Raw genomic sequence first — 23,050 nt, forward strand, 5'->3', positions numbered from 1 at the left:
CCCGGCCCGGTCCGGGGCTGCCGGGACCCCGCCGAGCCCGCGCCCGGCCCCGCCCGGCCCCTTCCTGCCCGTCACGCGCGGGCCGCGGCGCTGCGGTGGGTCTGTGCCGTCAGGCGGCGCGGGCAGCCCGGGGTCCTTCCGCGCTGGTGTCGCGCGGCGGCGGCGGCGAGGGCAGCGCGCGGCGGGTGAGCGGGGCCGGGCGGAGCGGGGGCCCCGGGGCAGGTGCGGGGGTCCGGGGAGGGGGCGCTCCGCGAGCGGGCTCCGGTGCGCGGGGCGGGATGGGGCTGCCCTAGGGGAGTCCGAGGGGGAGCAGGCCGTACTGGGCAGGGGTCCCGGTGCGGGGCAGTCCCAGGACGGGATCGGTGCAGGCCGTACCGGGCAGGGGTCCCGGTGTGGGTCAGTCCCGGGACGGGGTTAGCACAGGCCGTACCGGGCAGGGGTCCTGGTGTGGGTCAGTCCCGGGACGGGGTTAGCACAGGCCGTACCGGGCAGGGGTCCTGGTGTGGAGCCGTACCGGGCAGGGGTCCCGGTGTGGGTCAGTCCTGGGACGGGGTCGGTGCAGGCCGTACCGGGCAGGGGTCCCAGTGCGGGACCATCCCGGGACAGGGAGCAGCGCAGGGCAGTGCATGCAGCAGTGTCACCACCCGCCTGCTGACCCGTGTCCCCATCCCTCCACCCTGCAGCATGGACACTGACCTGTACGACGAGTTCGGGAACTACATCGGGCCAGAGCTGGACTCTGACGACGACGATGACGAGCTGGGCAGAGAGTCGAAGGACCTGGACGAGGTGAGGGATGGGGAGGGATTGAGGTTCGGAGTCTGGGGGGAGCTTTGCGCTCACCCTGTCCTGACCCTTACTTGCCTCCTTGATGCTGGGTGCGAAAAGGGCCACATGGAGCAGGTGCTGAGCCCCCAGTCAAACCCACGGTCGTCACAAGCTGCCGGCGATTCCTTTTTCATGCCAGGCTCTGGTTCTGCGAGGAGACTTTCTTCAGCGATGGACTTTGATCCTATTTTATTCCTAAGGAGCAGAGCGCTTTTGATTTTTAAAAAAAATCCAGGAAAAGCTGTGCTCCTATTAGTGTGACAAAGAGAAAGAAATACTGTTTCTGCTTGAACCTCTGTTACAACTGGGATCTTATGTAGTTCAAGTCACATTTGACTTTATTTGTGTTCAGTCAGAAGATCCAGATCCGTTCAGTGAGGTCTTTAGACTGCCTCTTAGTCCTTTCCTAGTGTACACCAGTGCTACGGTGGTATTATAAGGAGCTCGATTCCCCAGTGACGAGCGCAGTGTAAGACTGCGGACGCTAGAGCAGAGGTATGGACAGTGTTTCTAAGGACAGCAGAGGTGGGCAGTCTGCTGTGCCATGGCAGTGAAAGGTTTGGAGAATCTTGGAAGCCCCTTCCAGTTTAGTCTTCCTACAGCTGAAAAGTGGTGTCTGTGCGTGCGTGTGGTTCTGTCGTGTTTGTGAATGAAGGACCAGAGCTGCTCTCTGCGCAGGCATCACCACAAATGCTGTTGTTTCAAAGGTGGCCTGTGGCTTTCGGGAATGGTCCCACGGTGGGAAGATGCGTGTTGCTTACAGAGGTCTTTTCTGCAAATTGTGCTGCAGCTGGTTGCGATATGCTGGGGTTGTCATCACTGGTGGCTCCTTGGCTCTGTGTGGCTTTAGGGCTCTTTTTTCCTGTGTGATGCCAAGGCTTGTAAGACCTTCCGAGGAGACTGATGGTTATAAAGCATTTTGATGCCCTGGGGGGTGGCAGCAGCTAAACGTGAGTGTTGGTTGCAGCTCGAGGATGATGACGATGATGATGATATGGGGGACCATGACGAGGACCACCCCGGGATGGAGGTGGTGCTGCATGAGGATAAGAAGTACTATCCCACTGCTGAGGAGGTCTACGGGCCTGAAGTAGAAACGATAGTGCAAGAGGAGGATACGCAGCCTCTCACTGGTAAGTGGTAGAAAGCAGCGAGTTGGGTGTGGAGCGAGGAGAAGACTCTTAGCGGATCTTTGGAAAAGGGAAAGCATTATTCCCTTCCATTCTCCCCATCCCCCATCAGTTTTAACACCCCTCTTAAAAACCCTCGCAGCCTCTAAAATGCATAGACTCTTCCTGTTTGTCTAGCAGTGCCCAGATTTTGGCACTCTGGTTTATTGCAAATGCCAAACAAACTATCTTTTGAAGAACAGATATTGGTAGACACTGGAAGGTTATTTAAAGAGATGTGAAAATGTGTTTAGGTCATCTCATTTGTTTCTCGCGTAAAAAGATAAAAGAATCTCTTAGCCTGAAAATTGTATTTCTATCTGCAAAAATCCCTGTTTAGTACGAGCATTTCTGAGAACGCTATCGTTCAGGGTCATTGATAATTTTTATTGCACTTTCTCTTGTTTTCAGAGCCTATTATTAAACCCGTGAAAACCAAAAAATTTTCTCTGATGGAGCAGACGTTACCGGTCACTGTCTATGAGATGGAGTAAGTAATATGGAGGGGTTTTAAGCGTGTGCTTTGGATCGTTCCGTCTGTGCTGTGACTCCCTCGCTGTTTGTTGTTTACGGGCAAAGGTAGAGAGGCAGAGCGGTGTGTGCTATAACGGAGGAGAAAGCTTAGGAGGAGCGCTGGGTTTGTTTCTTACTGACACCAGCAGTCTAACTGTGAGTGCAGCTGTTTCCCCTGCTTTGATCCAAAAAGAAGAGGAAGAAAGTACAGGAGTAACCAAAGTTTACAAGTATTTTTCCCGCCATAGTACGTGGCGTAGTGCGCTTGTTTTTCTACCGCTTAAACCTCGGCAATTGGAAACCCTCATGGTGTGGGTTTTCTTGAGTTTTGATTGACTCAGGAAATACTTACACGGCCACTGGGTTGCACACTTCATATCGATATAGCCAGAAGGCACATTTTGCTTCGATCTCAATGAATATAGACCTATGGCTGTATCAAGTTCATTCCTATCTACTGGAGGAGTTTCCAGGAGGGATTCGTCTACCACCGGTTGTACCCAAGCCACTGCCAAGTTGTGTGGGGGTTAGTGTAAAGCTGCAGCTAAGCTCTGCTTCTGCTGCGCTTGATGGTGTCTGCTGGTTGTACCCCACAAAGCAGCCCCTGGGGATACCAGTGTGTGGAGCAAACCTCTCAGAACAAATTCCTAACAGGTTTAAAAATTGAGTTATTCTATCTCAAATTCTATTTAAAAGTGCTTTTTTTCCTTACCTTCTCTATTAAAAATGTGTGTGCTTGGTATCAACGTCTAGGCACTGTGTTTTGTTGATGGGGAGAGGGGCTCTTTATCATCACATTTATAGTGTTTCCATATGTTTTCTTCTGTTTGAAGATGAACAGCTTGAGCTTCATGAGTGTCTTGTTAGGCTCATCCTCCAACCCATACAGCATTTCTCAGCCTTTTCCAATGTTTAATAGTCGTCATCTTTAAGTGTAAATCCCAGAACCAGATGCAGATTTAGTAGCAGTCCCCTGGGTGCCAAACAGGGCCCAGCACCAGCAGTCCTTCTTTATATCCTCAAGGATCCTGTTGCAGCAACATAATTTCTCTGGAGTTCGTATACGGTCAATTATTTACATGGACCCCCCGGGACCTTTTTGAAATGGCTGCTTCCCTGGCCTGTCCCCTGCATTCTTCGTTCAGAGATATTTTCAATAAAGCCAGATATAAAGCAGTGAGCGTGCTTGATCTTATTTTTCTAAGCAGTCCATTTCGCTCTTGGTCGGTGACCTGTACTCTTCATTATCTACCACTTTTCTTGTCCTTGTGTTCCCTGCTCGTTCCATCAGTAATGAATTTTTCTTCTTCCTGTTCATTGATATAAATGGTTAGCAAGGGGCCAAGAAGAGGTCCCTCTGCGACTTAACCGGGAACATGCAAGCTTGGTATTGATTTCCCACTTAGCCTTATTTTGAGACCAGTCAGCACGCTTTTAATCTCTATTGTTATTGATTTTTGTATTTTTTAGCTTTTAATCAAAATGTTCTATGTTAAATGCCTTACAGAAAAAGTCCACCACATGAGTAAAATTTAAAATCTTTTAAGGTAGAGATTATTTGGCAGGACTTATTTTCCACAATCCCCTCTTTAGAGGGGTTGCTAATTTAGGATCTCAGTTATGTTTTCCCCAGGATTTATGTAGAAGTGACCAGCCCATCATTACCTGCTCAGTTGCTGATTCTAGAGAGATTTAAACTCCATTACTGTTTCCTTGAGTCCTCAAGAACTTCACTTTTTTACGACTAGCTAAAAATCAGAATTAATGGTCTGTGGAGCCCTGTGGCTACCTTTTAAAGCTGTCTGGGGTGCCTGTTATCTGGCTCTGTGAGTTTGTTGACTAACGGCCGCTACTTGAGTGGAACTATTTCATCATCTGAATGCATGGATGTGACTTTTCCTCTAATACCGACTGGAAGAGAAGGAAGATATTTAATAATATTTCATCACTAGCAGTTTTACCCACTCTGTCTCCTCCCACCCACTGCCATCTGTCTAGGACTCCAACTCTCTCATCCTCCCCATCTGTAAAGTGAGATTCTTCCTCCGCAGGGCATTGGCAGAATGAAAGCTTGGAAAGGATTCAGGTGGAGACCTTGGAGAGAAAGTGTGGCTGAAATGGCCTCTGCTTTTCTTAGACACAGTAGAAACCTCTAACAGTCTTTTGTGTCTCATTCCTCCAGTTTCCTGGCAGACCTGATGGATAACTCGGAGCTGATTCGAAATGTGACTCTGTGTGGGCACCTCCATCATGGCAAGGTAGTACAGATACCCAACAGCACCCAAAAGTACATTGAGGAGTAGTAATGATCTGTCAGTTGCTTACTTTTACCGTTGCTTTTTTGACCCCCTCATCTCAGCAGCAGTGATCTCTTTCTGCTGCTATTGCTATGCAATTATTTGTAGACTTTTTTTTTCAGCCTTGGGGAAATAATGCGCCACCCACCTTTCTCTGTGCAGCATAGAAGAGATGTGATGATTTACTTGTGTTTTTCTGCTTAAACATAGTCATCTGCTTTCTCTTGTGGTCCAATATTTTTCAGACTTGTTTTGTTGACTGCCTGATAGAACAGACACACCCAGAAATCCGGAAGCGCTACGACCAGGATGTAAGTGAGCTTTCAGTGTATTCCTGCCCTTAGGAACGATGGCATAGGCTGGCTTTTAGGCTCTGCAGGAGCAAGACTGTATGTGTGGAAAATGTTGTTTAGTGATGAGAACGTAGGATTGGAAAGCCAGAGCTTGGTCCTAGTTCCAGCTCTGTCACTTATTTACCACACTAACCATGTGTAAAGAATTATCACTTCCTGTTTCAAACTTAGCGTTTGATACCAAAATGTGATGTTCTGACTTGAGGATTTTGCTCTGTCTTTGCAGCTCTGCTACACTGATATATTGTTCACGGAGCAAGAGGTAAGTGAACCCTGTAAAACAGGCAGTGATTGTAACCTGTTGTCTCATGCTTCATTCACAGTTAATTTACTGTAGGCGGTGTCCTCTTCCATCGTAACGTCTTTCTGTGCCTTACACATTTTGATCGTGTTCTTTATCAATAAAATGATCTGCTCATCTTTGTTTGCAGCAATAAGATCCTCAGTCCAATGTTCTTCCATTTCCTGCAGCCCTTATCTCCACGTATGGTTTTATTCGCCTAAGATGATAACCTCTATAATGGTGAAAATCTGTACCAGAGTTATCGCAAGAGTTGTGGGTACCTCCCGTTTTCTTTGAGGGAAAGATGTGATAGGGGTTGTTCACAGCAGTGGTAGGTGAGAAGAAAAGCTCTAATCTCAGAATAAACACAGTATTTTTGCTAGGCTTCCTGGGGTGGAAGCTGAGTGCTCTGACTCTGTGTGGTTGGGCATAGATGGGAACCTTGTTTTGTCCTACTTGCTAGATGTTGTTTCATCGTCATGTCCAGAACAATCCTGTCAACCGTTTCTTTTTCTCCTCATTTTAATGCTGTACTTCACACTCCGTATGATCAAATCTTATGCATTGAGGCATAACTTGATAGCAACAGAAGGGTGAAAGCACAGGAGAAAAATGGGTCTTCTGTCTCTGGTATTGCATATTATTCTTCCTCGGCTGAAATTAGGCATGGACTATGCTGTGTTAGAGTGATAGCTCACCAATCTGAGCCAGTATGGATGGAGGAGCCGGGCTGGGCCGTGCAGTGATCTGGAGTTGTTATTCCCTCCCCGAGCATAGGAGGTTGGGCTGGATGGTTATTTTCCTCTTTCCATCTTTTTGATTAGTTTTTTCATGATCATCCTCTGCATCTTCACGTTGTGATTTTTTTCTTTAACTGATAATCCTCGTTTCCTCTCTTTCAGAGGGGCGTAGGGATCAAGAGCACACCGGTGACTATTGTTCTGCCAGACACCAAAGGGAAGTCTTTTCTCTTCAACATCATCGACACTCCAGGTGATTTATATAATCTTGAAAATCCTCCTTTGGGAGTCGCTTAGCAGAAGGCAGCTTAATGTGTGAAGCAGAAATATGGTGATGTGAATAAAGGTTTCTTTCAGTAATAAAGCTCTGATCCTCTCAATAGTGCTGTTGACAGGAATGGAGCAGTAAAAACATGTACAGGTTAAATGAGGGCCATCAAAGAGCTTTCGTGTTGGATTGTGGTGGGATTGTGTAGCATTGACTCTCAGAAAAACGGAATGAAAGTCTGTACCCTTAAACTTCATTGATCCATTATTTTGTCTGGAAATGCCACTTAAGTGCAATGATACCCCGGGAAGTTTCCTTTCACAAATGGAAAACCTATGTTTGGTTTTGTAATTCTGTAGTGATTCTAGCCTGGTCTTGAAACCTGAGCCTTTAGCTGGGTTCATTCTCCTGAAATCACTTCCAGCAGTAATGACTCTGCAGCTGGCTTTTAGTTACAATTGTTTCCAGTTTTCAGGCATTATGAAGGCTAATGAAGCTGAAAACATTTGACTCGAGTACATGAGAAGCAGATGTAGAATCGGCTTTTCCAGGTTTTCTCAAATGCTGTTGCCCCACAGTGAGACTCTCAGTGCATTCCCTCAAGCCTATGACAAGCTCCTATGGGGGGATGTAATCACAGATCAGCATGTTGCAGGAAACTGAGGTAGAGCTTTAGGAAAGAGGGTTTCCAGACACCTCTGTTGGGTTACAACTGAAGGTAAGGGAGGTTAAAGTGCAGGAGAAAGAGCTGGGAGGGAGAAGCATCTGTTGTTCTTCCATGAGAAGTAATCGTCCTCTTTTTCTTGAAGTATTTGCGCCCAGCTTTGGGAAACACAGTGACAAATGCAAGGAAAAGTGCCTGTTAAACTAGTTGTTGTGTCTGTTCACAAAAAATAGCATTAACACTGAAGTGAGTCCCTACGTGGAGCTCTGGCAGCTGCTCCTGAGTCCCTGTCCGAGGAGGGGAGCAGTCTGTGCCCTGCCTCGCAGATGGCAGTGACCAGAGCGAGTTGCAGAGCAGAGGGGCAGCGTTCTCCGTTCTGTGCTGCTGGCATCAGGGCTGTGCTTACTCTGGTCTTCTCTTCCGTTTTGTTTTTGAAGGCCACGTCAATTTTTCTGATGAGGTCACAGCTGGCCTTCGTATTTCGGATGGCGTTGTGCTTTTCATTGATGCGGCTGAGGGGGTGAGTTAACCTGGGGGTTAATTTCAAACTGTCTTGCATTGGATTCTTTGATTCAGCCTTGTGGTGAAGGCAAGGGATGGGTTCAGCTTTCTTTGAAGGGCTTTTGGAGGACAATTTGAAAAGTGAGAGTGTTTTCCAACCAAAGCAGAGAGTCAGGCGTCTGGATTCTGTTTCCAGGTCAGACGTGATGCATGTGAACTGTAGGCTGATTATCTAACTACTTTGCATCTCCATCATCTAAAATTGAGCAGATTATTTATATCAGAAATGTCCAAGGGGTAGGTTTCAAGAAATTTGGTTGGGTTAGCACCTACTTCTACATTTCAGGAGGATCAGTTGATCACCGGTGGCTGAGCTTAGGCTTTACTACAGGCTACAGCCCTGTGTGTAAGGTCACTGCTTTCTGTCATGCCCTAGATAGCATTTTGTGGAGGGCTTTTGCTAGGGGTGTTTGTGCTCATTACTCCCGCAGGTGATGCTGAATACGGAGAGGCTGATCAAGCACGCGGTGCAGGAGAGGCTAGCAGTGACCGTGTGCATCAACAAGATAGACCGCCTGATCCTGGAGCTCAAATTGCCCCCTACGGATGCTTATTACAAACTCCGACATATCGTAGACGAAGTTAATGGTCTGATCAGGTGCGGGTCTCTCTGTTTGGGATGATGTGTTGTTGGTGCCCGTTGTCCCTGTTCCATCGCGGATGCTCTTCTTTGGGGGCCCTGTGTGTGCTAAAATCACAAGTTTGTCTCCTGATATGTTGAATCATAGAAAATGGAGCAGGAAGAACCATTGAAAGTTCATCTCGGATAATTTAACGTATTAGGAAGGATTGATTCTTCCTGTGTGACTTCTGACTGAAATCAATTTTTTTTTCCCCATAGACAGTACAGAGAGTGGACATAGGGCTTGGTGGGGGGAACTTTTGTGCTCCCGAATGTACCTCAGGTATACTGAGATTGTAGGCTATGTCCCAGATCATAGGGTGAGATTTCTCAAATCTCCTAAAAGATTTTAACGAAAAATGATGGGAATTGTCTGTCCCAGCCCCTAAACTGATACCATAATATTGCTATGGTGAAATCTCCCTGCAAGGCTACTCTCCAAGAAAAAGGGGAATCTTCTCTAACCTTGACAGTAGCAATGCAACCAATATTTTACTGTCATTGTTTCTGGGGTACCCTTGCCAGTCAGGTCATTTTTTAATAGCAGTCTTCCCTTCAGTTTCTGTGTCTGCACTGTAACCTGTATAATCCCAAATTTGAATTTGCACACGACTTCACTTGCATGTCTCTGTTCAATTGCTGCTGGCATCATGCAGCTCAGAGCATGATAATTTATCCTGTCTAGCATGCTTGTGAACTCATTAAAATCATTTCCATTCAATTCTATCCGTGCCTTATGTGCCTTGTATTATCTTTTCCCTCAGTTGACTGACTTTGCTCCCTTTTTTAGAGGGAAAAAAACCCCTTACCTAACAAACAATACAAAGCACTTGTGCTGCTAACCTGTTAGTTCTAGGTCTGTGAATATTTCTTTGTACACTAATGCTTTGAAATTTGTAGTACCTAAATGATATTGGCCCTGAAATTCGGACAGCCAAGCATGTTGCAACCAGTTTTTAGCCACTATTTGGCAATGCAGAATCCTCCCCTATCACATGCTGGTGTTTGGTGTGGGGAGTAGATTTAAGTGTCTTTCTTGTTTCATAATATTGATATTTTTTTCCTGTATCTTAAAATCTGTCTTTCCTCAGCATGTATTCCACCGATGAAAACCTCGTCCTGTCTCCCCTTCTGGGGAACGTGTGTTTCTCCAGTTCACAGTACAGCATCTGCTTCACGCTGGGATCTTTTGCAAAGATTTATGCGGACACATATGGTAAGAATTATACAGAAACCTTGTACAGTTTAACATTTCATTTCCTAACACTTTTTTGTTGAGATTTTCTAAGTCGTTCAGCTTCTGCTTTTCACTGCTCGTTTATGGCCAATATGTGCACTCCTGAACTTCTGGGAGTTGAGAGTTACTGCAAATCTCAGTCCGGATGACTTTATTGCAGTCTTTCCATGCCGGTAAAAAACAGGGATCCAATTCTAACTTGCTTTTAGCTAAATAGTTTCTCCTGATAAATATTTCCTGAGTCAGAAGCCAGTGTCTTGTATGTACCCTTAAGCAGAAAAAATGAACCCTACTATGGCAAGGCAAGGCAAATGTATGTGTTGCGCTCTGCCTCCGTATCAGAGCATCTCAGAAGTGAAGCAGTTAAGTTCTGTCAGCCTTTTCACAAAAGTCTCCAGAGTCTGAGACTCAGCTGCAGCCAGGCGCAGGCTTGGCCCGTGAGGTTTTGCACTCTTGCCCTTCAGTCTTTTTTAAGAAACTGTCTTTTTCTGGCTTTGATTTAATTCTCTGCTCCCCAGCTGCCAACTCAAGGCAATCTGCCACTTGTAAAAGTGGGCCTTTTGCTTGCATTATCCAGCTGGGCAGCCAAGATTTTGAAGTCTCACACTGGGAATTTTGCGTGATCTGTAGGAGCAGGGAGCGGCGAAGAAGGGTGTTGTAAAGCAGCTGGCCTAGCTCTTGCAAAGCAGTTGGCCTCAGGGAGGAAGAAGTTGTAGAGGTCAAGGACTGATGTGCCAGGATATCATGTGTCCTCATGAGTCTGGAGAAATAAATGAGTTCCTGGCCATCGCAGAATTCACTTGATGCCCTCTAAGATTCCCCTTCTTTCAGGGACAGTTAAACACACAGGCACAGTCAGTAGGAGATGTCATCCATGTGGAGAAGACATGGGCTGAATGGGTGCTTTAAGTCAGCGATATTTGGTTGTGGCCACCAGGGGTTTTATATGTAGCCACCATACTTCAGATAACATAAGTTATAGCAGTTTAACTGTCAAAACCACAGCCACTGTGAAATTTCTTACGCTTGTACATCTGCCCACAGCAAAAGCTTGCTTGAAAACTGCTGTAGATTATCACTGCCGTCTTATTATTTGTAAATCCACCATGACAGTCAAACATTACCCTGTTCCTTCAGCACTTGGGTATTTGGCTATGGACTTCATGCATCAGCTAAAAAAGAGAAAAGAACCTGGAGATGTTCAGCAAGGCAGAAAATGCTTGCGATAAGCCTGCGGGAGATGATGGGGTGTAAGCCATCCCAGCACCTTGGCACTACAGAGTCAGGCCGCAGTGTTGATGTTTGGAAGATAAAGCAGATGTAGCAGGATTCCTGCAGTGTGGAGTCTGGCAAACCAGCTCTTCTCATCCGTAAACTTTTGTGTAGCTGAGATGGTTGAAATGTTCCTGAGAAGCAAATGTGCAAACCCGCATTGCACCTGGGCTGCTGGTGTCATCCTCAGTGGACTATTTTCTATCCACCTCCCTGCATGGTCTTCCCAGATCAGACTTTAGACACTTGTTCAGGACTGGGACAAAGCACTCTCTGTAGCTGCCTCGTTCCACCCACCAGCACTGGTTCATTGCATTGAATCCTTATGGTTGTTTTATTGAAAATCTTTGCTTTTTCGTTTTATGAGAGAAATGCATTTTATCAGTGATGTCAGAGATTTTTGTTGTTTGCTTTTTCCCTTTAGGAGATATCAATTATCAGGAGTTTGCTAAGCGGCTTTGGGGTGACATCTACTTCAACCCGAAGACGTAAGAAGCTTATTTAAATGTTTATTAGCTTATTGCAGGGTTTTCCCTTCCTTGCCCTCTAGAACATGGACTAGATGACCACCCAAGGTTCCTTCCAATATGAATTATCCTGTGATCCTATGATAAAGGAGTAGCTGGGAAGGGTTGAGTCAGGCCTCCTGCTTGATGTGAATCTGCATGGTTGTTCTGAATCTCATAAGTGAGAGCAGAAAGTCTCTGCTGGCCTTCATTTGGAGTAAGTGTGACTCCTGTGTCCATGCCTCTTTCCCAGGGAGACTGGGAGGGAGAAGAAGAAAACCTGAGGAGAACAGAGGCTGTGCAAGTGTGTTGGCAGTCGGGGTGCTTGCAGGCTGCAGAGCGCTTGCCCCTCACGTCTCTCCTTTTGTCTCCCAACAGCCGGAAGTTCACTAAGAAGGCCCCAACTAGCAGTTCCCAGCGCAGCTTTGTGGAGTTCATCCTTGAGCCTCTTTACAAGATCTTGGCTCAGGTATGTGGTGGTTCATTCTCCTTTCTGCAGTTCTGGATCTGAGCATTTAGGGACTGAACACTAGGTGGTGGTGTGTATGGTGTCTGTGGGACTCTCCTGTCCCATTATGCAGTGTGATCTTCACGTGTTTCTGGGATTGAGGGTGCGGAGAATTGGTGGGCAACTCCTTACAGTTGTTCCTTACACGTTCAGCCCTGTGTTTGCACAGCTAATAGAACTTCCTCTGCTCTGGCTTTGTAACGTGCTCTGGTGTTAACCAAGTGACGATTTGAACCAGACAGGCAGTTCCCACGTGAGCACTAAACCAGAGTGAGTCAAGAGCCCTGAAGGTGACAGGCTGGTGTGTGAAGCTGCACCTGGGAGTCAGTGGCTTGGGTGCCTGCGTCGAAGCTGACAGTGGTGCTTGCTATCCTGCAGGTGGTGGGGGATGTGGACACGACCCTGCCCAGGACTCTGGATGAACTTGGCATCCACCTGACCAAAGAGGAGCTGAAACTGAACATTCGACCCCTCCTGCGGCTTGTCTGCAAGAAGTTCTTTGGGGAATTCACAGGTAAATGCTGTTCCTCTTCCCCTCCACAGTCTCCCTGATAGCTAAGTCTTGCACGGACAGAGTTAAGTGCTGTACTGCAGCCATGGAGTGCAAAGATCTCTTCTCAACTCTTGCTTTTCTAAACATAAAATATAAACCATCTCCCCAAAGGAGAGCTTGAGACACTGCTCACATCTCCCCATGGCCATGGTTGCACTGCAGCCAGAAAGGCCTCGGCTTGTGTTTACTGGAGCCCCTTTCTTTTCTCTATCTTGAACTCCTCTGTTTAATCACATTCTCACAAAATGTTACTTTTCCAGGCTTTGTGGACATGTGTGTGCAGCATATCCCTTCCCCAAAGGTGGGGGCCAAGACCAAAATTGAGCACACCTACACTGGCGGCGTTGACTCCGATCTAGGGGAGGCCATGAGTGAATGCGACCCTGATGTAAGGAAACATTTCTCTCTTTGCTTTAAATCTTCAAAAGCATGGCAAATACATCCTCCTTTCATAGCCTTGTTAAGGCAGCTGCCTCTTAGGCAGGCATCTGCACAGATTTGACTTGCAGCATTTTGAAACCTCTCATCCGATACTGAAACAAATCTCTTCACTCTGAGAAACTTGAGCTGTCTGCCAGGGCAGCCCTTGAGAGAGAGAATTGTTTGGCAATGTTCAGAGAAGAGCAGAGACTAGGTCAGGGCTTCAGAGCACGTGGGAACTGCAGGGTGATTTTTGTGTCCTTTTGCTGCCTTTTTCTCCCTTTTCCATGAAGTTTGATTCTTTTTCCAAACTCTGAGAACTGATCTGAACTATACTGACAAAAATACCCTCTTGAGTCAGCCAGCATTTTTCCTGTTAAAGAAACCTCACAAAACCTTCCTCTTCAAACATGCCTTGCACGGAGTTGGCATTCAGAGTTGTCCAGAGCCTCCGATGCTAACTAGCAGCTTAATGAAGAACTTGTCAGTGCCTTTTGCCTCAATGTCTGGAGAGGAAGTGAATCTTTATTTGAGCTGGGATTATCTACGTAAAACCTTACAGTGGTTACTGTCACTAGATCACTAGCTATGGAGTGACCTTTTGGGGCTGAAAACTGTGATCTGCAGCAGCTCAGGTCTTGTACCCTGCAGGGGGATAGACTGCGCTGGTTTGCAGACCAGCAGATGACACTTCTCTTCATACATAGTCCACCTAAGTCATGGCCTCATCCCCGATGCTATTTATTGTTCCACAAGAGTAGGGAGTAGAGCACCAGAAAAGTGCACCAAGGTCATTCCATGGGGCTCTGTACAAGGAGAGAGGAGGTAAAGCTTCCCATGGAAGGAAATTAAGGACTTAGATATACTTCTTTTGTTGAGCTGAGTTCCAGTCCTTTAATCAATTTCTGTCCATGAGTCCTACTAGGTCTGTGTCTGCTTCTTGACTGTATATTTTAGAAAAGGCTTATTTCTCTCTCTCGTGGGAAGGGTCCGCTGATGTGTCACACCACAAAAATGTACAGCACAGATGATGGCGTTCAGTTCCATGCCTTTGGCAGAGTGCTCAGTGGCACTATCCATGCTGGACAGCCTGTGAAGGTCCTTGGAGAAAACTATACCCTGGAGGATGAGGAGGATTCCCAGATCTGCACTGTCGGACGCCTCTGGATCTCAGTTGCAAGGTAGGGAAAGCTCTGGCAACGTGTTTATTTGGGAGAGGAGTCACCTGGAGTCACTGCTGTCAGGGACAGGGAGGAGGACAGCGTTGTAACCACCTTGAGGCTGATGGCAGCGAGCTGTGCAGTGATACTGCCTTGCCTTGCAGGTACCACATTGAGGTAAACCGGGTTCCTGCTGGCAACTGGGTGCTGATAGAAGGGGTGGACCAGCCCATCGTGAAGACTGCAACCGTCACGGAGCCGCGAGGAAACGAGGAGGTACCGTGCATAGCTGGTATCGCTCAGTGTTGCAGGGAATCAAGGTGATGGAGGGCATCTTAAAAGCTCCAGTGGCAGGGTTTAAAAAAAAACTGTCTGACAAGATGCCAGGGCACAAGAACCACTAGTGGGAGATTAATTCCAAATGCTGTGTCTAACTCCAGCATCCATCTAATGATGCAGAGATTCAGGTCTTTGTCCTTGTCTGGTTTCAGGCTCAGATCTTCCGTCCTTTGAAGTTCAATACCACATCTGTCATCAAAATAGCTGTAGAGCCGGTCAATCCTTCTGAGCTGCCCAAAATGTTAGATGGTCTCCGCAAAGTCAACAAGAGTTATCCATCGCTTACTACTAAGGTATTTCTGGTATTTTGACTGTTTTCAGCCCATGTTTTGGGCTACCCTGTAGGCTGATCTTGAAAAATAAACATTTTTTTTCTGTGGGTTGTTTTGCCTCTTGTGGGTTTTCTCATGCTGCTGCAGTTGATCTCATAAACCATGTGGAAATAGCAGAACACTATAAATCAAGCAAAAACACACACACCTTGCTGTGCCAGGGAGGCAGCTTTCTACAGGGCACATCAGCACTTTCTGCTAGAAAAGGCTGGTGGTCAATTTGCCATGAGTTTGGCCATGACCAGGCAGTTGTGACAGCTACTAGCAGTGCCATTGCTGATAAGCCAGGACTGGGGTGGTTCTTTCTGTGGCCAGCTGTTCTCTCTACTTGCATTGCTAGGGAACGTGCTTTGGGAGCTTTTCTTGGGTGGTCTGATCCTAACCAGTTTGTTTATAGTTGATATTTCCTCAGGCTTGCATAGGAGCCTGGAAGGCAATGGCCTGTGAGCAGTAATGCTGCAAGTTGAACCCTTCTCTCGTTTTTCAGGTGGAAGAGTCTGGAGAACATGTGATCTTGGGGACGGGGGAGCTCTATCTGGATTGTGTGATGCATGATCTACGGAAGATGTATTCAGAGATTGATATCAAGGTGAGGAAATGAGAGAGGGAGATCATTCCCAGTGGGAGGGCAGTTTTGTTTCCATAACTCAGAAGGATTAAAAAATAAACCCAGCAAAATGTACAGAGTTTGTCTTCCTCTGGTCCCTCTCCAGTGCAGGAAGAGGCGGCTTGGGGAGGTCATTGCATTAAGCTCCCTGTGGCAGCTTGCGAGTTGTTGAGAGACTTGTCTGGCTAGATCTTCACGTGCCTATTCCTACCTTGGCCCTGGCTTGCTCTGTGATGAGTAGGCAGCCAGTCCTGCTTATACAGGAGGCAATGAGGTTTGATATGTTTGAGGTTGTGTGGTGAAAGGACCAGGAGGAGGTAAGGGACAGTTCCATTGTCTGGAGCTAAGGCACCTTCATCGCTGCCAAGGTCTGCTCTTTCACGCTGCAGGCAGGGTCCCTTGCTCCTTAGCATGGACTTTGTCAGCTTTCTTTAAAAAGAAAAGGTCTGTCCACATACAAAAGTAAATCTTACAGCCTGACTGTATTGGACCACTGTAGCTGAGAGCCTGAAAATTGCCACGGAGAGGAGTGGGTGACCATGCTCCAGCCCTTTCCTGTACTTCAGCATGGCCAGCATCAATTGAGATCAATATGTTTCCAAATCTGGAAAGAAGAGACATCTCTGCCTAGCGATGTCTGGATTGACAGCTCGGTTTCCTTAGCTTTAAATGTTTCTCTCTCTTGTTTGGATGAAGGAATTGCTAAAGCTGCCTGTGCAGGCTTCAGTGGTACATATGAAACGCTGATTAAAACACTGGCAGATGTGACAGATTTTTCTTGCAGGTGTTCAAGGGTTTCAGCCAGTCTCTCTGTAAAAGCAAAATATTGCTGAAAAACTGGGTAGTACAAACACCTCTACAAACCTGTTGCTGTTCTTCCAGGTTGCTGATCCAGTTGTGACATTCTGCGAGACAGTGGTGGAAACGTCCTCCCTGAAGTGCTTTGCTGAGACACCCAATAAGAAGTAAGAACCCTTGGCAATCCAGGCGAGCCAGGCACCTGAGGCTAGGCAGGTGGAGGGGTTTGCTGAAGACTAAATTTCATGGCCTCCAAGGGGTCTGCTCTCAGCAGCTGTTGTCCAGAAAAGTGGCAAGGGTCCGAGGTTTGCAGCCTTCCATTGCGGCAGCTCTGTTAAACTCCTCAGTAACGCACTGAGTCCCAGGGATGTTTCTGTACTTTGTAGTGTCTCTCAAAAAGGAGGGAACAAAGAGGGATTCATATCATCCTTTCTTTTAACTAAATTTCACAGTAAACTGTCACCTTCTCAGCACTTGTCTGGTGTTTCTGAGACTAAGAAGCATATCCTAGAGCAGGTGCCAAAGAGCCAAGTGCTGCCTTCAGTATTCCCCAAGTTCATCATGAAAGCTTTGCTTTCTCTTATTCATTCTTAATCTTGGAACAGATTTGCTCCTTTCTAGCCTCACTGCCTGGTCTTGTCTTCCTTCTCTAGCAGTGCGTTATGAGATGGACATATTTGAAGGAGGGAGATCTGGGAGATAATATGGGCTGAATAACCAGGAAACGTTCACAGAATAAGATCTGGGAGCCCAGGGCATTTTTAATGCCTGAATTTTCATGACAGTCATGGTCTGTCATGTTATCTTGAGTACAACTTTCCTGTGCTCCACTGTGGTTTTTGGTTCTTCTTGCCTTCCTTCACTGTGGTGTAGTCTCCCCATGGTTGGAAACTTTATTTTTGGGAACAGAAAAAGTTCCAGTTTTAGGTCAGTTTTTGAACTGTGGGGCATGCAGAGGTGACCTGTTCTGGGGGCAGTTTACCCGTGTTGGTGTGGTTTCTGAGGCAACGTCCCATATGTCTAACACACCTGGTACTGCCACTGACAGGGGAACATGACCTGGCCCGTGGGCTAGGTTGGGGCTGGCTGTGCTTCCTTCTGCAGCCCACCATACGAAGCCCTAGGTATCTGGCGGGAGGAATGGAGCAGTCCTGTCCCTTAGCGATCCGTTCCTGGGGATGAGCGGATTTTGGAGAGCGGTTGTTAGGAGCAGAGCTTCAGGGCTGTGAGCATGCATGTTCTGTCTTTACAAGCAGACAGTAACACCAGAGGGCACAAATCCTCCCTAGCCATGTTCTAGGCAGTGAGCAATCCCTGAGGTCCTGCCAATTATCCCATTTCCATAGTTCTGTGGAATAATTATGACTATTTCTCCTCTCAGGAACAAGATCACGATGATTGCTGAGCCTCTGGAGAAGGGACTCGCTGAGGACATTGAGAATGAAGTGGTCCAGATAACATGGAACAGGTATGACCAATTTGGGGAGAGCGGAAATCCTTCTCGGAGCAAGTAATGGGAAAATAGGGAACCCTGGAGATCTGTGAGGTGCACAGTATTAGACAACAGCCTCCAGGCAGGGACCTTGGGTCCAATATTGACACCAGCTAGTCCATGAGCATCCCTGCCCCAACGAATGAGGTGCTCAAGGTAAAAAGCTGAGACTATTTTATGCCTGCAGGGAACAAGGTCATAAATATGTTGTGAGTGCAGGTGGAATATTTGTTTTCTAAAGTTTCTTCCTTTCTTCTTGTTCTATCAGAAAGAAGCTGGGTGAATTCTTCCAGACCAAATATGACTGGGACTTGCTGGCTGCTCGCTCCATCTGGGCATTTGGGCCAGACGCAACCGGCCCAAACATCTTAGTAGATGATACACTGCCCTCAGAGGTGAGAAATGCACGCTCCGGGGTTGTGTTTCAGTGAAACGTTAGTCCTGTGGTGTCCGGAGGTTACAGCTCCTCTCCAGACCTGCTAGCAAGATCCTAATGCTGTTGGAGTGCTTACTGGTTTGCCGGCTCTGATCTGTTCTTTCTGGGATATAGTCATGCCCTGGCGAGTAAATTGCCTGTGATTTTTTTGGGGGTCCTGCTATTTGACCCAAAGTCCTCAAAATTGGCAACAAAATGGCCTGTCTTTAAGTGTTACCAAAATATAGACTCTTAATTTATAGCTCTTGATGTCAAACTGAAGATGATGCTCCTGAGCTGTGACAGGGAGTAACAGACATTGTGGGGTATAGGGGGACGGGACTGCTCTTCTAGGAAGTGGCTCTGAAACACTGGGGTCTGTCTATTAATGCCTTGCGATGCATATTTGGTCTCTGAAGCTAGCTGTCTGTCTGTCTATCTGTCTGTAGGTGGACAAGGCGCTGCTGGGCTCTGTGAAGGACAGCATTGTGCAGGGATTTCAGTGGGGAACCAGAGAAGGGCCCCTCTGTGATGAATGTAAGTAGGACCTGTGGAGGAGTGAAGCTAATAAAATTGATGAATTTTGCCGTCCGTAAGCATCCGAGTGATTTTGCCGGGGCAGGGCTGGCTCTGAGCACCACATCCCTCAGTGACCAGTTGCCCTTGCGCACCACAGAGAGCTGGGGACAGGTCTGGGGATGGGTGATAAGGGGGATAACAAGCTCCCTGTCTCTCCCTGACGCCACGTAGGCAGCAACACTTGCTGCCTACCTGCAAAGAAGGGGCTGTTGGCAGGCAGGCTGGCTGCCCCAGAACTTGGTTCTGCTCCTGGTAGAGTTCAGCTACAGACCACTGAGCACCCTGCAAGATTAACTGCTAAATTGTCTCTCCTGGGATATGCAGCGTTTGGACATGGTCATACTTGCCTTGTTGGACTTCAGTTTAGGAGAACCTCCCCTGGTGGCTCTAGGTCTTTGTCTGGATCTCTGTTGCTACATGCTCAGGGTCTCTGGGGATGCGTGGTTGGTGCTAGTATGGTGGAGAACATACCTCTCAAGTCATTTGCTGTCGTTTCTTCCCTTCCTCAGTGATCCGCAATGTGAAGTTTAAGATCCTGGATGCAGTGATTGCTCAGGAACCCTTGCACCGGGGTGGAGGACAGATCATCCCGACAGCCCGGAGGGTGGTGTATTCGGCTTTCCTGATGGTGAGGACAATGCTGTGCATGACAAAGACCGAGCCTCACACTGTCCTGGCCCCCGTGGGCTCTGAGAAGATGCAGGCACCAAGAAGCACGGGTTGCACGTGTGCTGCGGTTCCTGCCCCAAGGATGTCGGATTAAACTGACTCATTCACCCATTAATGTTTCCAGCGCCCTTGCAGACAGGCAGATGGGTTTTACAAGCAATCGCATTCCCTGGAAACCTGCCTGCATCTGCTCTATTTCCTATTTCGCTAGTGCTTGGCTTGCCAGGAAAGGTGGGCGCGGGGGAGAGAGAAGCGTATGGCTCAGGGCCAACGGGAGGAATGCTTTCAAGGTTTGTTTGAGGTTTCTTTGGGCACCCACGGGACAGAGCTGCTCATGGACTAGCTGGTGTCAATGAACCCTTTTATCCCCAGTCAGGCACTGCGTTTGACCAGAGCGTGCTCGTCTCTGACTCTCGCTCAGACCGTATTGTGTTGGCCCTGCTGCTGGCTCAGTTGTGTATTTCCCTTTCTCCCCTTAGGCCACCCCTCGCCTGATGGAGCCGTACTACTTCGTGGAGGTGCAGGCCCCTGCTGACTGCGTGTCTGCGGTGTACACAGTTCTGGCTAGGCGGAGGTGAGCTGCTTTCTGACCAGCTGCCATCGCTTTAGGGTTACAGAGCAGCGACTGCTCCCTTGGGATCTGGATCACTAGAGTTTTTTACAGTCCTGGCACTGATTTTTAAAGTGAAGAGAGAGGGCAAAGTCCATACGACAGGATAGTTGAAGGTTTTCTAGACTGATCCCGGCCACTGTGCTGTATGGGGAGGGGGTGTCCAAGATCACGTGAAGCTTTTGGATTGTGCCTGTTTTTTCCTGAGCGTTAGAGAGGAGAAATAAAAAGGAACATGTAGGAAGACTAATCTTTTGACTCTTTGGCAGAGGCCATGTGACACAAGATGCTCCGATCCCAGGCTCCCCTCTCTACACCATCAAAGCCTTCATCCCAGCCATTGATTCGTTTGGGTTTGAGACAGACTTGAGGACCCACACTCAGGGACAAGCCTTCTCGCTCTCTGTCTTCCACCACTGGCAGGTGAGTCTGTGCACTGGTGAGATAGAAAAGAGGGACACAGTAGGGACAGGCACCAGGTTGTGCCAGGTACTCTCCGTAGAGCTCAGTGCCGCAGCTCACCTACAGCAAGCCAATTTCTCTGGATGACATCCTCAGAAGATCTCGACTGCAGAGGATTTGGGAGCTGGTGGAGGCTTTGTACGTTAGCTGTAAACTGTCTGCCAGAAGCCAATGGCTTTGTTCCAAGCTACGTCACCATTTGCCTTAGCGAGGGAGCGCTCGACGCTGCTGCTCACTGAGCGTAAGGGTCCTTCAGCGCCTGGAGAAAGGGCATCCTCGTTCAGGGGAAGGGAAGCTCTCGGTGCACTGAGCTCTCTGCAGCTTGGGGAGCAGAAAGCTTGGAGCGGGACTCAGAGTCCATCTGCTGTAAGATGCCCTAATCTAGAAGGCAGGAGGCTACATTTCATCTGTGCTGCTTGGAGAAGTTGTGACAGAACTATGGAAAATGGGGTTTGGTACAGAATATTGTTCTCCAGCCGCTTCTGTGGCTGGGGTGAACTGAGTCTTGTGGGAGCTGCTGCTGTGAGCCACCGCCTGTGAGATGTACGGCTGCTCCTGGTACAGCGAGATGGGAGCAGCAGCAGTGATCTGAGCCCCAAGAACTGACTTGAATGTCAGGACGTGAAAACCTGAGGCTTGGCTCTGAAAAGAATCGAATGTGCCTAAGTTCTGGAGTCGACTGTTCCGATTGGGACCCTTGTGGGTCTTTTGAGTTTGCAGATATTTGAGAGGTCTTGGAGTAAAATGACAAGTGGGGAAGGTGGGATGTGTTCTTGGCTTGGATTAGTGTTACTGTATTAGTGAATCCTGGCAGTAATGACTAAGGACGTGGGTAGTGATGTGACAGTTTTTCTGTGCCAGGAAAGCAGATGTGTTTTTGGGGCTGTGATGCCAGGGTCAAGGGTGTCTGCAGGGCCTGGGGGTGTTTCCCATTGCGCTGTAATTCAGCGCGATGGAGATTCAGCTCGCCTGGAGGTTGAACCATCACTCAGTGAATGTTCTCACGTCCTGGACCTGTGTTTCAGATTGTGCCTGGTGACCCCTTGGACAAGAGTATCGTCATCCGACCTCTGGAGCCCCAGCCAGCCCCGCATCTGGCCAGAGAGTTCATGATTAAGACCAGGCGTAGGAAGGTATGTCTGGGAGTAACCCCAATAGCATCCCTCTATCTGTACTGGCAGCTTAGATGTCGCAATGTTCTCCCTCAAGCACGCAGTGTCCCTTGTGTGTTCCCAGAGTTGAATAATGTCCTTTGCGCCTCGGGGACTTCCCTTTTTCATGATCCTCCATGCTGCTTGTTTGGTGCCTGTGATGGTCCCATGAGCACGCTGATCTGGCAGTGGCTCCAGCCAAAAGCAGAGTCCTGCAGCGTCCACTGAGCCCCGCTCCCTCCCCACTGCCCGTTTTACACCTTGGTGGCCTGATTTAGCTCATTAGCCCTGCAAAAAAAAAAAGCGGCTATTTTCTGTGCTGCTTTAGTGAGCTGGACGGAGGGGTTGGAGGGGGTCTGGGCTGGTGTGGGAGATGGGACCGCACCAGGAATGGAGGGGAGCAGGTTCCACCTTGGGAAGGCAGCGAGCTGGTAGATTTGCTTAATTGCAGGAGCTGCACGTTTGCAGCTTCCTGGCAGGTTGTTAGATGTCTTCAAGCTGCTGGGCAGTGCCTGGTGCAGATCTGCCTGCATCTCCTGGAGTCCAAGAATTGCCTTTACCACAGGACATCAGGGCTTTCCAACGGGGTCTCTGCTGGGGTGGCCGCACAGGTCCTGCCTGCTCCACAAGACCTTACCTCTGGCTTTGCAATTACTCCACAGGGCTTGAGCGAGGACGTGAGCATCAGCAAGTTCTTCGACGACCCCATGTTGCTGGAGCTGGCCAAGCAAGACGTTGTTCTCAACTATCCCATGTGAACGTGCTACGTCGGCTGCTGCGTCGTGAAGGCTGACCTGAGTCCTGGCTGGCACCTGCCTGCCCTTCTCCATCCCTGCTTGCCCAGCCCTGGCTCCTGGGTGCTCAGGGTGGGCAGGGAACTGCTCCTCAAGGTTGCTCCTCCACGGCTGAAGTCTCCCTGCCTGGGCATGCGTGAGCCCTGGGTCAGGAGCAACCCAGAGCCATAATGCTTTTTGTATTAGCAGTGCTCAGCCGTGGTGACCTCCAGCGAGGAGGTTTTCCCTTTGGACGTGCTCTCCTCAGGCACGTGGGTTATCCCTGCGTGCGGTCCCTGCTGCTGCAGGGCAGCCTGAATCTAACGTTAAGATTACTAGGGACAGAGTGTAAATGTGCGTCCAGCATTTGAGGTGGGGTCAGTCCCGGGAGAAACGGCGAGTGTGGATTTTACCTTTTTTGTACACGTTTTTCTGAGCCCTTGTAAACGTTTAATACAAATTCCCAGCCAGGGCTCCGTGTGATCGCTCCGAGGGACCAGAGGGCTGGGAGAGGCTCTGCCTTCACCAGCGCTTCGAGTGGGCAGGCACTGCCGCAACCCCCCTGCCTTTGCTGCTGCCCCCATCCCCCTGCCCCGGCGCTGTCTCACCCTCCAAGGACGTTCCACGTCCGGCAGCGATCCCGGCCCAACTCTCATGTCCTTCTTGCAGTAGCTAATTGACCAGCCAGTCCAGAACATCTTGCCCTATCCCCTACTCGGATTTTCTTCCTTTCTTGCTGTTTTTGGGGGCTGCTTCTCTTATTTTCAGGGGATTCGGAGCTGGGCATGGCCCAAGCGTGGGCCGAGGCTGGGACAGCCAGGGTGCTCAGCCCCCTGCGTGGGGCTGGGGGCCTGCAGGGCTTGCAGCTG

At 48.6% G+C, this 23,050-nt stretch overlaps 1 protein-coding gene across 1 annotated transcript; it reads left to right on the forward strand.

Moving 5' to 3' along the window:
- Window positions 1-151: 151 nt before the first annotated feature.
- On the forward strand, window positions 152-22,653 carry EFTUD2 (elongation factor Tu GTP binding domain containing 2). Its single transcript, XM_067311983.1, has 28 exons — window positions 152-185; window positions 684-789; window positions 1,796-1,961; window positions 2,409-2,487; window positions 4,693-4,768; window positions 5,053-5,118; window positions 5,387-5,422; window positions 6,346-6,436; window positions 7,553-7,635; window positions 8,108-8,274; window positions 9,390-9,514; window positions 11,232-11,295; window positions 11,692-11,782; window positions 12,200-12,335; window positions 12,635-12,762; window positions 13,782-13,975; window positions 14,119-14,230; window positions 14,446-14,586; window positions 15,113-15,214; window positions 16,115-16,197; window positions 17,412-17,498; window positions 17,791-17,917; window positions 18,387-18,474; window positions 19,026-19,144; window positions 19,665-19,759; window positions 20,065-20,218; window positions 21,283-21,390; window positions 22,071-22,653. Exons 2-28 carry the CDS (start codon window positions 685-687, stop codon window positions 22,164-22,166), a joined length of 2,919 nt encoding a protein of 972 aa, XP_067168084.1. The 5' UTR covers window positions 152-185; window position 684; the 3' UTR covers window positions 22,167-22,653.
- Window positions 22,654-23,050: the final 397 nt, after the last annotated feature.

Source organism: Apteryx mantelli, chromosome 28 (genome assembly GCF_036417845.1).
Source record: "Apteryx mantelli isolate bAptMan1 chromosome 28, bAptMan1.hap1, whole genome shotgun sequence".
In the NCBI taxonomy this organism is placed as follows: Eukaryota; Metazoa; Chordata; class Aves; order Apterygiformes; family Apterygidae; genus Apteryx; species Apteryx mantelli.